The following is a 15,373-nucleotide window of genomic DNA, read 5'->3' on the forward strand; positions in this document are numbered from 1 at the left end:
CTGGAACTTTTATTTTTCCACTGAAAGCTCTGGTTTGAACATTAAATGCCATGAGGATGAAGTTTTATGGATGAAACTCTGATGTCCCATTCTCCTGAAGGCAGCACAGAGCTGCACCACCAGAAACTGACAAACACTGAAGAGAAGAAGAGTTATGATTAATGTAGTTACAGTTCTATCCATGTTTTAATTCCCATGACTTTTTAGTTCTCCTGGAAATTATTTTTGATAATAAATACAGAAACAAGCGTAAAAATCAAAACATCTACAATAGTGATAGTAATATTAATAATAAAATAATAATCAGTGCAAAGTAGCCTACAAATTCTTTGGTGGGGGCGGTGAGGGACCTGGATAAAGGCTGGGGGGGCGCTGGGCTGAAAAAGGTTGAAAAACACTGATCTAACAAATCTATTGCAATATTCAGTTAATTGGATTAAATTTGACAGTGAAAATAACTCATGATTAACATAGAACAAAACCAATGTTAAATAAATCAGTATCAGAATTACCTTTATTTACGCAATCAATTAAAAAAAATGAATTACTTTCAAATTCCCCACAATAAAGTCTACTCTGACAGCCTGTGGAAAGCTACAAAAATCATCATTAAGTCCTTGTAAATATACTCCAAACACCAAACAGTCTAGACTTTCAAGTATTTAATAAACCAATCTACTATTCATCATGGACAGAAAAGGGAATCATTCACCTCCAACATATATTTCACAATAATCAAATTATGTCCTTTGGTGATTTAGTCCAGAGGTTTGGAGTTGAGAAAGAAGAGTTTCTCCACTATCAACAATGTAAACACATCATTAAATCCAAAACATCCTTAGTCAACAATTTATTGGAAACACCAAAATTATTAAATGAATTAATGAGAATTGCTGATATGAGGGGTAGAATCTGAGTTATTTACAGATTGTGAATATGTGGATTGTAAGCTTTACAATTATAGAAAATATATGGAAATCAAAAAAAATTCTTTACTACAAATGTTGTGAGAACTAGTAACATTTTAGGGCTATTTGAAATTTAGAATATGAGTTGGTTTGGCAAAAAGAAAATGTTCCTTTGGACGAAGGAAATGTTCATGTTCTACTGGATACTAGATAGTCCAACATAATTTTATCTTAGGTGTTATGATGATGTTAGTCAGTGTGAGGTGCAGCACTGTTCACAGCCTCGTCACATTCAGCATGGCTGCATGTGATAAGACATGCAGCCATGCATGTCTTATCACATGTGAGGTAGTCAAAGGTAGTCATAGACCCAGTGAAAATCTGGGTGAATGCAGCATGCAATGTATCATACTAGTGTTCAAAAACAAAAGTTCTGCAACTCACCCTGAGAAACTTTCTGCCAGTATCTTTAGGTTTTCTTTCCCAGACTTAAGCCACTTAATCCTCTACAAAATCCTGCATGGTTAGAGTTGCTTTTGATTAGCCATAACTGGAATATTGCTCAACATATTTGATTAATGATTTTGATGATGGAATTTGATAAAATGTAATGTTTGCTGCTTGTTTCATATTTGATGTCTGTGTGATGTTTTTATGATGTAAAGCACTTTGAACTGCCTTATTGTTGAAATGTGTAATACAAATAAACTTGATCTCCTTGTTCTCCTTCAGTTTGCTGACTGGCATCTTTGTAACCATTTACACCTATTTATACCTTGACCTTATAGTCATTTGTCCAATAATTTTCAAAGCATCTGCACTCAGAATGCCCAAATTTTGCACTTTTACAACTTTTTCAATGCCCTAACCCAACTTTTACACCATTGACATTAGACAGCTATCATGGATGACAGAAGTCAGACTTGTGCTGGAAGTTTGAAGTGGACAGAGTGAAAAGGAATGGTGAGAGTACAGTCCCCCAAGGATCTCCTGTGTTGCTGACCACCTGGTTAGACACACAGTCCTTCAGTCTCACAAACTGTGGTCTGTTTGTGAGGTAGTCATAGATCCAGGCGATTGTTCAGGCCTCCATCTGTCTTCTGGAGTTTTTTGCAGAGCAGATCAGGCTGAATTGTGTTAAATGCAGTGGAGAAATCAAAGAACATGATCTTTTACAACTTGTTGCCTGTTTTGTCCAGATGACAGTGGGTTTATTGAAGCAGATGTATGATGGCATCATCAACTCAAACTCCACACACAACCATCACCAAGCCCAGCGCTATGGTCACCACCAAACCAAGCAAAACGTCAATGACACCACATCTGAAAAGGGATCCAACTGCCACACTGCACACATTACAACTAGTTGCTTCTCCCAATCAGCTGGGTCAACATCCCCCAAACATAGTGATGGATGGGGCAGAAAACTAAAGAGTCTGCCAAACCACCCGGCCAACACTGGCAACCCCAGTTTGCCTGTCCACAAAATAACACATGGACTCTTACCAGCCAGGCATCTGCACCCAACCTGACCCAGGTGTCTTCTAAACGTTCCCAGTCTTTTCTTCCAATACCAATGACTTTAATTCCCTTCCTTGGATTTTTTAAGTATGTAAATTCATAGTAAGAAAACATTTTAATACAATACCCTTGAATGATCAAACAAAACACTTTCACTTCTGCTTGCATGGTGTGTGTATGAAATGTACACCTTTTTGATGGATCTCTTATGTGCAGTGTGAACTTTGTATAAGAAAAACAGTGTTTTGTTTTATGCAGAGGGAGAGGTCACAGTTCCAGGTTTGAATGCATGCAGCTTGGCTGAAACTCTCAGTGACCCTCTTCCCCTCCTGACCTGTCAACATCTTCTTCACTCTCTCCCAATCTTTTATATACTTATAATATTGGAATATTTTGTCATGTGATGCCGAACATGTCAGCTTATTATGTGCTCCTTTGTCATTCTAATAAATACATTTTTATGAAAACATTTTTGTCCCTGTTTATTCTGTAATAAATATATGCATGCTGATGATAAGGGTATTAAATTGAATTATAGATAAATCATCCAATTAAAAAGCACCAATTCTGACTGGGTTAAAGATGGTAAAAATTAAATATGAAATAATCCTTTTAATTTTTCTTGTTTTTGAATCCAGAGCAAAGGAATAATGGAAAGAATCAACTTGTGAGAATTTGAGTTTTCTATGTTTTTATTTTGGTTTGTGTGTAAGTTGAGTCTGTTGTCCCATCTACCCCTTGATTGATCCCAGCTTTGTCTCGTTCCCCTGATTACCCTCTGTGTATTTAACCCCACCTGTGTCTCTTGTTGGGTCCTTGTTTAGTCTGTCCTCTATTCTGCCTGTAGTCGTGTATATTGTACCAGTTGCTACCAGAATCTGAGCTCTTTGCTCATCTGTGCTGCTTGGATTGTTTGTTTGTTGTAAACGATCATTTACTCTCCATACCTGGGTCCACTGTGTCTACCTCACCACCTCACTACCACAATTCATGACACTACTCAAAAGTTGTTCATAATGTTTAGTCAGTTGAGACTAATAATGTATAAGCAAATCTCATGAAAGTAGCAAAGGTTTTCATTTTTAGTTTTTAACTGGCAACAGAAGTGTGAAAAAATATTATGAGGTGGTAAATCATCATTTAATTAAGTTTTTTCATATAATCTATAACATTAGCCCATGATTTCAAACATATCCTACTAGCAGATTCAGGAAACGGCTACATTTTTATTTAATACTTTGGATAATCATGGAAACTTTTCTGTATGCTTATACATGACAGAATAGATTATAATTGGTAGGCGAGTGCTATTCAGAAAGAAACTTACAGTAAAAAAACAAAACTACAGGGTTTGAATGACTGCCAAAATATCCTAGTAACAATTAGTGTCTCACATTGCAGTGTTTAAGCTAGAGCAGATTAAAGACACTCAAGGTTGTGAAGAATTGGGTGGACTCGCCCTTTAGTCATTTACCAAATTGGAAGCTACAATCAGAAGCCAACTTTAGCTATATATACAAAACAAAGTCAGAGTAGAAAGCGTTCTGTGTGAAAGTATTATGATAAAATAATTGTTTACTGCTTTGGATGAGTGTACACAAATGGGTTTCTACACAATGTGATGTGATTTGTTCTTTGTTCAACTCCCCCTAGTGGTCTGGAGCACTTCCACCATTTGGTGGAGAGAGTTTGCCGTTTTTGCTATTTGGAGAATTTCACCCTCTTGCTCCTTTTCCCTATGAATACATCATTTTTGGATTGCAGCCTTTTTTTTATTGTTGTTTGTAGTGCCTTTCTGTTGCATTTTTGTTAACATGTTGGAGGTTTGTTTCGCAGGTTGCTGCGTGTTTGTACCTGCCAGCCACTCTACTAATTAGTTCTTTTGTCATCTTAACTCCCTCTTCTGTAGATCTACCTTCTGGACTCATTGTTCACTGGTTGTTTCCATTGACTGTTTTTTTTTTTGTTTGTTTTTCAAAAATATCTTTATTGGAATTTTAGCAGTTGAGACAAACAGTTTGAACATTCTACAAAGTATGACAGCAGTAGTAGCAGTACTGTTCAGATCAAAATAAAATACAAACAAAAATCAACAAAATGCCTCTCATAATCCTGGTTCTACTACAACCCATCACATATTCCACATATCTTTATATTGAGATATTAAATTCAACAGTGTATGTCCTCTAACAGAATTGTCTTTGGGAAAACCGTCTGGTCCTGCTCTATTCCCTGATTTTATATTGTCAATGGCTTGCCCTAACTCTTCTTTCGTAATTTCTAGATTCAAGTTGTCCTCGTCTTCCTCTGAGAATTTAGGTATATTTAATTTAAAAAAAAAATATTTATGTTTTCTAATTTTATACTTATTTGCAAGGCTGCATTCATTTCTTGGAAATCTTGCAAAATTTGTTCATTTGATATAATAGATGTGATTGGTTATTTAGTTTCTGTTTTATTTGCCATGCCAGAAACTTGCCTGCTTTGTCGCAATGTTTGCCTGAGTCGCAAAAGACTTGCTGCAGCTCTTAAACCTGAATATTTATCATATTCTGCTCTCAAAATCAATAAGTCCTTTTCTAGTTGTGGGTCATTTTCCTTATTTACTTTAGCTTGTCTTACTTTTATCTTCCAATTGTATTCTAGTCTACCAGCTGCACAGTGGCACAGTTGGTAGAGCTGTTGCCTTGCAGCAAGAAGGTTCTGGGTTCGATTCCCAGCCTTGGGTCTTTCTGCATGGAGTCTCCATGTTCTCCCTGTGCATGGTGGGTTTTCTCCGGGTGCTCCAGTTTCCTCCCACAGTCCAAAAACATGACTGTCAGGTTGATTGATCTCTCCAAATTGTTCCTAGGTGTGAGTGTGTGTGTGCATGGTTGTGTGTCCTGTGTGTCTCTGTGTTGCCCTGTGACAGACTGGTGACCTGTCCAGGGTGACCCCGCCTCTCGCCCGAAACGTTGGCTGGAGAGGCACCAGCACCCCTCCTGACCCCACTGAGGGACAAGGGTGAAAGAAAATGGATGGATGTATTCTAGTTTTTTCAGTTTGTTTTGTTTTAGACCCTATATAACTAATAATAAGGAATAATAAGGAAGGTCTTAAATGCTTCCCATTTTGTACATGCTGTAGTTTCTGTAGTATTAATTAGAAAAAAATTTGTCAATTTGTTTCCCTAAATATTTTACAAAGTTTTCGTCTTGTAACCATTTATGTTGGAATTGCCATCTTGTGGGGTCTCTCTTTAATATATCATCTTTATAAAACAAATAACATGGAGCAGGATCTGAAATTACAATAGTCATAGGAGCAATCTTGAATTCTAAACTACAACTGTAGAAATTTAAAAGGAGTCTATTCTGGAGTGGGTTTTGAAAGTGCTTGAATAACAGGAGTATGCTTAGCTAGCTGGGTTTTTCTCTCTCCATATATTGTCATGATTTGTGGAGGTAGAGTGGTGAGGCAGGAGGAGGATGATAATGATGATGATGATGATGATGATGATGATGATGATGAAAAAAACCCACCGAACGAGACACAGGCAGCAAGAACGTTACACGACTAGGATCCGACAAGAGACAAAGACAACAGGTGGGTTTAAATACACAGGGAGGACACAGAGACTCACAGGGAAACAGACAAACACAGATCACAACATACATCCAGCAACTTCAGCTCTTTCATCATTCTATGAATTGCAGCTCTACAGTTATGTGACTGACCTATTCCGGTTGATCTGTCCATGTTTGGATTTAATGTACAATTAAAGTCTCCCCTATTATGTCTGATCCTTTAAGCGTTGAAAGAGCAAGGAATAAATCATTGTAAAAATTACTGTCATCCGCATTAGGGCCATATATAATAGTTAAAATGAGAGTTTCCGACATTAGGGAGCCGTGAAGTATTAGGTACCTTCCTCTTTTGTGTTTAATAATGTTTTTAATTTGCAGTGGTACCGATTCATGTATCAGAGTCATAATGAGAATGAGATGTGAATGGTGCCATATATATATTGCCCCTCCACCTCCTCCTCTCTTTTAAGTTGTCCTCATCAAGAAGGTGCGTTTCCTGAAGGAACACAATTTTAGAGTCCATTTCTTTCAATCTATTCATGAATTGTTTGACTTTTTGGAGGCGTTGAAGACCTCTGCAGTTCCATGAAATAAAGTAACATTTTACGGTTTGAGGCATACAGTAACAAAAGTAGTGGATTGCTTAATATTATAGAAATGTGAGACACAACAAAACCGGATATTATAACATCCAATACATAGAACGTAAACATCTCCCTTCTTCCAAGTCTCTTCCCCAACTGGGAGAGTCCCACCCACATCCATTGTCTCCCGTTATTGCCAGGAACCATCCACAACTAGTGAGGATCAGTAGAACCATCAGTAGAATAAGCATTTCTTGCTTATTCTGCAAGAAATGAGCCAGTTACTGCTAAACAACATTTTTTGACCCCTGGCCACTAATGAAAAACATTTTAAAGGACAACTTCACACTTAAATGGTTCATCCATCCATTTTCTTACACCTTTGTCCCTCAGTGGGGTCAGATAATGTTCTGGGTGAGAGGCGGGGTCACCCTGGACAGGTTGCCAGTCTGTTGCAGGGCAACACAGAGACACACAACCATGCACACACGCACACACACACACACACACACACACACAGGTACAATTTAAAGAGGCCAATCAACCTGACAGTCATGTTTTTGGACTGTGGGAGGAAACCGGAGTACCTGGAGAAAACCCACCATGCACAGGGAGAACATGGAGACTCCATGCAGAAAGACCGGGGCTGGGAATCGAACCCAGGGCCTTCATGCTGCACGGCAACAGCTCTACCAACTGCGCCACTGTGCAGCCCCACTGAAATGGTTATTGTTACAAAATTTAGGAACACAAATATGGAACATACATAGGAATAACCGAATCAAATGCACAAAAGAAATTTGCACAAAAGAAATTCTACAGTTTGCAAGTGCAAACTGTAGAATGTCAAATAATGGATTTCAGTTATTTGTGTACTTTACATGCCATCTGAGGCATCATTCTTTACTTGGCGCTCTGCATGTCCTGAGCTCTCTTGGATTTTCTTGAGAAACTCACTTCCTTCCCCAGGTGTTTTGTTTTCATAAGTCAGTAGAAGCGTTGCAGGGTGAGTTACTCCATTGCAAATACCCAGTTTATGCAGCTCCTCCCGGATCAGATCAAACTTTTTTCTCAGCTGGTGAATTCGTCCTTTTTTTCTCGTGTGGCTCAAATGACGGCTTGCTTTTCTCGGTAGTTGAGGAACTTCATTATCAGGGCTCTCGGTCGGGAAGCTCTGTCTGCTCTCGGCATAACCTGTGAGCTCTTTCCAAGCTCACAAAGGGCTGCAGTGCTTCATTCACTCCTCAGTGCTTTGAGTATCCACTTCTCCAAAAAAGCACATAAGTCTGGACCCTCGGCACCTTCTGGCAAATTCACAAGCCTTAAGTTATTCAAGCGAGACCTTGTTTCCAAGTCCATGAGTTTGTCTTCCATTGATTTGTTTTTCGCCTGCAAGATGCTCACGTTAGCTTGTAGGTTAGCCACCTCGTCTTCTGCGGTGGAAATACGGTCTTCTGCTCGCTCATAGTCTTTCATCATTGTTTCATATCTTGTAGTGTCACCATCACAGCATCAAGTTTCGAGGAAAATTAGCTTCTTAATGATTCCAGTGCGGCCAGGATTTGATCAGGCTTACTATTTTCTGACTCGCTCTTTCTTTCTTTCGGCCATGCTTTTGTTAGCTTTGCGAGCTTCTCCACAGAAATTGTGGTAAAACAGCTTTGTTTGCTTGGATGCCTCACTTTTCCCTTTGTGTTGTCCTTTTTTCGCATAAATCTTTAATGAACAGCAGTTTTGTTCCAGCAGGGCAAAGTTTGGTACGTCTTCTCACATGGCCGCCATAACCGGAAGTCCCATTGACTCAGTTTTACTCTGTTATGCTCTTTCCTTGTTCCTGCTTTCATGTTTTGTACTTTTTGCCTTTTGTTCAATATGTAGTGGTTCATATGACTATTCCGTTCTCCTGTTTGCATTTTGGTCCTACTCTGAACACACCAAACATGAAAGTTTTAACTTTTTGATTGTTATAAAGTCTCCTTCTGGAAGAAAGGACCTACAGTAATACACCCAACTAAATGGAAATAGTTCTTAACTTTGAGATGGGATTTAACATGCAGTTTGAAGATTCAAATTAAGCTAATGTTTCTGATAACTCAAACAGCTAATTTGGGTAAAAAAAAAAACCCGAATCAGGCTCTTACCTGTGGTGTACAATGTAAGTCACGATAGAGACAAACAAACACAGCAGCATGACGGCAGTGCAGGCATAGACCACAGGGTGTAGATAGTCCCTAGGGTATGGAGGGAAGGACAGCACTCTCTTTAGATCCTGGTAAATATAAAAAAAAAAAAATCACACTTGAAATTAATTATTTTCAAAATGTTTGGAGGACAGGTGCACATGAGAGATCTGTTTATGTTAAATTCAAAGTTCTAATTACCAACATCCAACTCTGAAATAAACCATTTGAAAAGTTATAACCAGTTAAACAACAATGACACTGCACTGATGTGTGTATCAAGGGTTTTTCTAAATCTATTTACATAGATTTACATTAACAGTGGCAGCACAGTTGACCTAAGACAGTGGTCCCCAAACTACAGCCCGCCTCCACATTTGGTCCGGCCCCCTGAACAATGCCAGAGAGTATTTAGATTTTTTTTCATATACTGTATTTTCCGGACTATAAGCTGCTACTTTCTTCCTAAGCTTTGAACCTTGCGGCTTATAGCCCGGTGCAGCTTATATGTGGATTTTTCTTCAACCACCAGGGGGCTCTTTAGCAAGAAGTGAATCATTGGAAATTAAAATTGGAAATAAAATAAGAAATTCGCCCATTAAAACGGAATTAGGTTTTAATAGGGAATTGAAATTTCAGAATGTTGTTGATCAGTTAAATAACATTGAGGGGAAAAAGAAGATTTTTCTGTTTTTTAAATAATACTGGGATCATTATGAGAATTTGAGGTAAAGATATTAGGATCCAGTAGATGGCAGYAGTGCAACAACAATGGATGCAAGCTGCCATTGAAATCTAAGGAAGAAGAAGAAAGCGCCCATTTTCATTTAGCACATGCTAGTAGCAACACGAAGGATCAGCCGTAATCAGTTCAGTTAAATCTAAACTTGGCAACTTTTTCTTTTTCAACCGTAATAAATGTGATATTCAATTGACCTGTTATGACTCAGATTTTGGCTGTCCGCCCCTCTGCTGCTGCTGCGTCGCTGTGGAAAACCTGGAGCGGCAGAGATATCTGCTGCTTATAGTCCGGTGCATASATATGTGCATGTTTACTGTTTTTGTTTTTTTTTTTAATTCTGGGGTTGCGGCTTAAAGTCCGGAAAATACGGTATTTATTTCATAAATAGTGTTATTTCCTGGATTTTTTCTGTGAAGAAACCAGAGAGCGTTATTTGATTGTCCTTTCTGGAAAACAATCCATTTTTACATTTAGGCTCTCCTGCAATCGTCACACTTTTTCTGTTACAAACTCACTCCGGCCCCCAGCAGAGAAGGGAAAAGTTATGTGGCCCTCACAGGAAAAAGTCTGGGGACCCCTGACCTAAGACATACACTCACCGGCCACTTTATTAAGTACTCCTACCCAACTACTCATTACGCAAATGTCGAATCGGCTAATCATTGAGCAACTCAATGCATTTAGACATGTAGACATGGCCAAGACAACCTGCTGTAGTTCAAACTGAGCATCAGAATGAGGAAGAAAGGTGATTTAAGTGACTTTGAACATGGNGTTGCGGCTTAAAGTCCGGAAAATACGGTATTTATTTCATAAATAGTGTTATTTCCTGGATTTTTTCTGTGAAGAAACCAGAGAGCGTTATTTGATTGTCCTTTCTGGAAAACAATCCATTTTTACATTTAGGCTCTCCTGCAATCGTCACACTTTTTCTGTTACAAACTCACTCCGGCCCCCAGCAGAGAAGGGAAAAGTTATGTGGCCCTCACAGGAAAAAGTCTGGGGACCCCTGACCTAAGACATACACTCACCGGCCACTTTATTAAGTACTCCTACCCAACTACTCATTACGCAAATGTCGAATCGGCTAATCATTGAGCAACTCAATGCATTTAGACATGTAGACATGGCCAAGACAACCTGCTGTAGTTCAAACTGAGCATCAGAATGAGGAAGAAAGGTGATTTAAGTGACTTTGAACATGGCATGGTAGTTGGTAGACGGGCTGGTCTGAGTATTTCAGAAACTGCTGATCTACTGGGATTTTCACGAAAAACCATCTCTAGGGTTTACAGAGAATGGTCTGAAAAACAGAAAATATCCAGTGAGCAGCAGTTCTGTGGGAGCAAATGCCTTATTGATGCCAGAGGTCAGAGGAGAATGGCCAGACTGGTTCAATCTGATAGAACGGCAACAGTAACTCAAATAACCACTTATTACTACTGAGGTATGCAGAAGAGCATCTCTGAACAACACGTCAAACCTTTAGGCAGACGGGCTACAGCAGCAGAAGACCACACCGGGTGCCACTTCTGTCAGCTAAGAATAGGAAACTGAGGCTACAATTCACATAGGCTCACCAGAATTAGACAATAGAAGATTGGAAAAATGGTGTCTGGTGTGAAGGGTCTTAATTTCTGCTGTGACCTTCAGATGGTAGAGTCAGAATTTGGCATCAACAACAGGAAAGCATGGATCCATCCTGCCTTGTATCAACAGTTCAGGTTGATGGTGCAATGGTGTGGGGGATATTTTCCTGGCACACATAAGTATACTTTAAGTGAACAAAATATGTATTTGCCCAAGTGTAAATATACACTTTCTAAAGTATATTTAAAATTTATTTTGTGTATATTTAAAAATATATGTTCAAAATAGAATTTTTAAAAATTTACTTAACACTATTTTAAAATTATTAATTTCAGTATGTTTTCAATTACCTCTCAGTGTAAATTTTAGGCTAATAAAGTATACCTTTTTTAATTTTCTTTATTTAACCACATGAACCCTGTTGAGATCCAGATCCCATTTTCAAGAGAGACCTGGGCAGAAGTCTGCAACTGCAACACGCAGCAACCTGATTACAAAATAAGACTAATTAATACACATACAGAAGTATGTCTTTTAGGCACCTTTAAAGTGTGTTTAATGTAATATGTAGGCATATTTTTTAAGTATCTAAAAAGTATACATTTTTAAGTGTCTTAATAATCTTTTAGTATTTATTAAAATTGCTTACAATAAAAAAGATTTCTAATGATGTGATGTTTAAAGAAGTACCCAATTTTCAAATGTGTGACGTAAAACCTTATAATCAACGGCATTAGCTCCAGTTCATCCTCCAGACCAGATGGTGGCGGTATGCACACTTTTTTTAAACGCCATAAAGAGAAGAAAAAACAAGAACGCAGGGAACATAGACATAATATAAGAGTAGACCCCGCATTGGCTGCTCTGGCGCAGGAAATACGGCGGCCATCTTGGAGCGGTACTCCCTCCTACTTTGCTCAATCAAAACAGCAGAAGATGCCTCAGCACTGAGGATATTGTTGTTCTGATCGATGGACTATTGATGTGAGGCTCCACAGACAACATTTCACAAGTAAGATGGACATATTATTGTGTATATATTGTGATTAGAATATTACTTTACTGTATTTATGTCCAGCTAATATTAGATACAGTGTTTGGTGTAATACGGGTTCAGCCGCTATGAAGGATAACTGAGATTCTGTAAATCTAAAACAATTAATTATTCTCTAACATTGACTTAGATTATCTGACACAAGAGCCTACATTAGAAATGAAACAATATAACATATATTATAAAACTTATATTATGTGTTATAACATTCACCAGCAAAGTTTAAGCAGGTGGTAAAGACTATTATTTGAGCAGTGGCTCAAACAGATCCCAGGAACAACATCAGACATCTCAGTCCAGAAATGTGCAGTTCTAGGCACAGCCAAGATACTGTGCAGAACCCTCAAGCTCCCAGGCCTCTGGTAGAGGACCYGAGCTCAGAGGATGAAACAGACCACCCGCGGAGGGTGAGAAGGGAATTTTTTTTTATATATATGCCGGAATATACGATAATAAGGAAGTTGTAGTGCAACAATTTGCCATGTTAAAAATATTCAGTTTTCATGTCTCCATATTTATTAAGCCGCGATGTGTTTCCTTTTCTTGTTCTTTTTAGATCCCCGCTCTACATTCTTTACCCTCTCAACTCAGACATTTTGTTTGTGTGATTTGGGATATCCAGGAATATAGCTTAATGTTAATGTTCAGCACTCTGTTTCCAGTCCCAGAATAAACACAGTAACTCTTTTGGTTGATTATGAAAAACTCACATAAAGTTATTGTGAGAGACACCGAATTTATTAGTCAGATTACATAAGAAAATGTTGTTACTGTTTATGTATATTACTGGTTGTTGTGGTGTTGCTTTAATGAAATAGTGGAAAATAACCAGCTCAGTTCAGTTCTCTCTCTTTTTCTTTTCAGTTTTCTTCTTCCTCTCCACATACAGTATATTTAGTCACATACATAGTCAGAGCTCCCCCTGCTGTCCTTTTCATGCAATAACAGAACATAACACTGGTCACAATTTGTTTTGTTTATTATAAGTTAATTTTTCATTGTAGTTTGTTAGTTATTTCAGAACCTAGTTTTATATGTCCATCTCCTGTCTTAATTCACAGTACTGATATTTCCAATATGTAATTGAATGTATCTCTACGTGTGATCCTTGAAAGGTCCTTTCTGCCGGTCACTGCACTGCTTCGTTCTGCTGAGGACCGTTAGGCAGAGTCTGAGACAAGCTGAGTTTTTTTGTGTTAAGGTAAAAAAACAACAACCAAACAAAAAAAAACTTTTCCGCAGAGACAACTCTGATCCCAGAGTGCCTGCCTGAGCAGCATTATAAAATATTACATTGAGCTTTTTAATATTACTGTAAAGTAATTGATCATTGCATAATTCTACCCATTTAAAATATCTACTTAAGACATTTAAATGGCTTAAATAACTGAAGATGTACTTCTATTAAACAAATGTGTATATTATTTCTGTAATAAAAATTTCACCCAAAATTCTTAAAATCAGGACCGGCGTCCATCAAACAAGCCAAGAAAGCAACTAATGTTTTTTAGTTAACTTCTTCATTGGAAACTCTCAGACAGAAATGACTCGTTAAGACCTGGGCTGATGCCCTGGATCAAAATATTAGTGTCATTTGAACTTGTTAGAAAAGACAAAGATACTTACCATCACTTGACCTGTGACTGCGCCACGCCCTTCCCTAACCTGCGTGTTCCAGATCCATGGAAAAGGAGAGTCTCAGCAGGGAGTTGGTCTTCTGTCTCCGGCAGTGAGGAAGATGATGAAGATGAAACCCAAGGTTCTCGGATCACAGAAGTCTGCCACTGTTCACCCAGCGCAGCAGCTCCGCGTCAGCCTTGTTCTCCATCAGGCTCCATCCGGACATGGTGGGCAGAACAGACTTTATCTTCTGTCCGGCTCTGGGTGACACAGCGTGGGCGGATAGATGGGCGGGTTCACGCCAAATACACAGGGATGCTTTAAACAAAGTGAAATCTGTCTGCTAAACTACTGAAATCAGGGAAATAAGCGATGCATGGATGATGTTAGACGCGTTTTGCTTTTCTTATTTCCATTTAGGTTAAGAGACCTAAAATATTGCTAGTTGACTTAATATGTCAATTGTCTGCAAAAGGAGCAGGTCTGTTGCCACAGGCTCAGATGCTACTTTTAAAGATGCTGCCTTTTAAAGGTAAGCAGAGGCGGAATTTACCTGCGGTCGTGTCTTCTCCGTTCAGAGGAACGTTCCCTAATCCAGGTCAGGATGGAAGTGGTTCCGCTCGGATGCGCCGCATGTGACGCAGAGCAGAGAGGGGCGGCTTGGGAGATGTTGTGTGGAGATTTATGTCAAAGCAAGTCTTCTTGGCGACCTGCGCGGTCAAACCACTTTGCATTTCATGAACATACAAAATGTTGCATTTATGTCGGAAGACGGAACCTTTTAGACCGAGAGGTTCGGGCTCCACATCTCCAAACGTCTTCTTCCGTCTGAAATCATTTGTATTTGTGCTGTTTGATTTCTGTTGATTTTTTAAAAAAAAATAAATTACTTAAGATTCATTTACACATTTAAACATTTTTGCTTTGGTATTAGGCTACATGTATGGTACCGTTTCATTTTTGTTTTTGTTTTTATCTTCTGTGACTAATTGTTGTAAAGCACTTCTACAAGATAACACATCTGCTTTTTAACAATAATATTAAATAAATAAAATGTATTTATCTTTTAAAATAATGTATCGCTAAATAACCAAAAAGCAAAGATTGTTAATTAAACGGAGTTCCCCTTTAAATAAGGAAGAACAGTTTAACGGCCCGTTGCCATGACCACCGCAATGCTAACATGTCCGGAGAAGAGGTATGAATAAGAAGATTAATGTTTGTAGCAGTGCTGATGTATTTTACTTATGATACAGAAAGTGCGTTTATTTGACAGAAACAAGAAGCGGAGATCCTGCAGTGGGACGCGCTGCCACTGCAACTAATACAGGAGCTGCAAGAACACAGCGCCGAGGAGCTTCTGCAGTAAGTAACCAGGTTACCCTGGAAACAAAGTAAACACGAAAATGTGCCAGTAAATGGCTTAATTAATTAGAGGGACTTTATTTTATGAATTATACCCTTTATATATCGTTCTTGTGCTTTCTTCCCAAATAGAATAGAAAGTACCCAATTCCCTTCCTGCTATTAACACAAAGACGCACAAAAATATTACCTTGTATTTACCAAAGCTACATACTATGGAGGACCAAAGCTGGCAGATATATA

General features: G+C 38.5%; 2 protein-coding genes across 3 annotated transcripts in view; one reads left to right on the forward strand and one right to left on the reverse strand.

Moving 5' to 3' along the window:
- Positions 1 to 13,860, reverse strand: part of adgra1a (adhesion G protein-coupled receptor A1a) — a 40,465-nt gene extending 26,605 nt beyond the window's left edge. For both annotated transcript variants that reach the window (XM_008438058.2, XM_008438057.2), the window contains exons 1-2: positions 13,772 to 13,860; positions 8,721 to 8,848 (exon numbers count right to left, since the gene is read on the reverse strand). In XM_008438058.2, coding sequence (XP_008436280.1) covers positions 8,721 to 8,848; positions 13,772 to 13,774 — 131 coding nt within the window. In that variant the 5' untranslated portion in view covers positions 13,775 to 13,860. The remainder of the gene's footprint in view (positions 1 to 8,720; positions 8,849 to 13,771) is intronic.
- cabcoco1 (ciliary associated calcium binding coiled-coil 1) overlaps positions 13,773 to 15,373 on the forward strand; it is a 34,146-nt gene continuing 32,545 nt past the window's right edge. Inside the window, exons 1-3 of the mRNA XM_017310921.1 lie at positions 13,773 to 13,992; positions 14,903 to 14,963; positions 15,042 to 15,130. Coding sequence (XP_017166410.1) covers positions 14,949 to 14,963; positions 15,042 to 15,130 — 104 coding nt within the window. The 5' untranslated portion in view covers positions 13,773 to 13,992; positions 14,903 to 14,948. The remainder of the gene's footprint in view (positions 13,993 to 14,902; positions 14,964 to 15,041; positions 15,131 to 15,373) is intronic.

This window comes from Poecilia reticulata, linkage group LG19 (assembly GCF_000633615.1).
Source record: "Poecilia reticulata strain Guanapo linkage group LG19, Guppy_female_1.0+MT, whole genome shotgun sequence".
Lineage (NCBI taxonomy): Eukaryota > Metazoa > Chordata > Actinopteri > Cyprinodontiformes > Poeciliidae > Poecilia > Poecilia reticulata.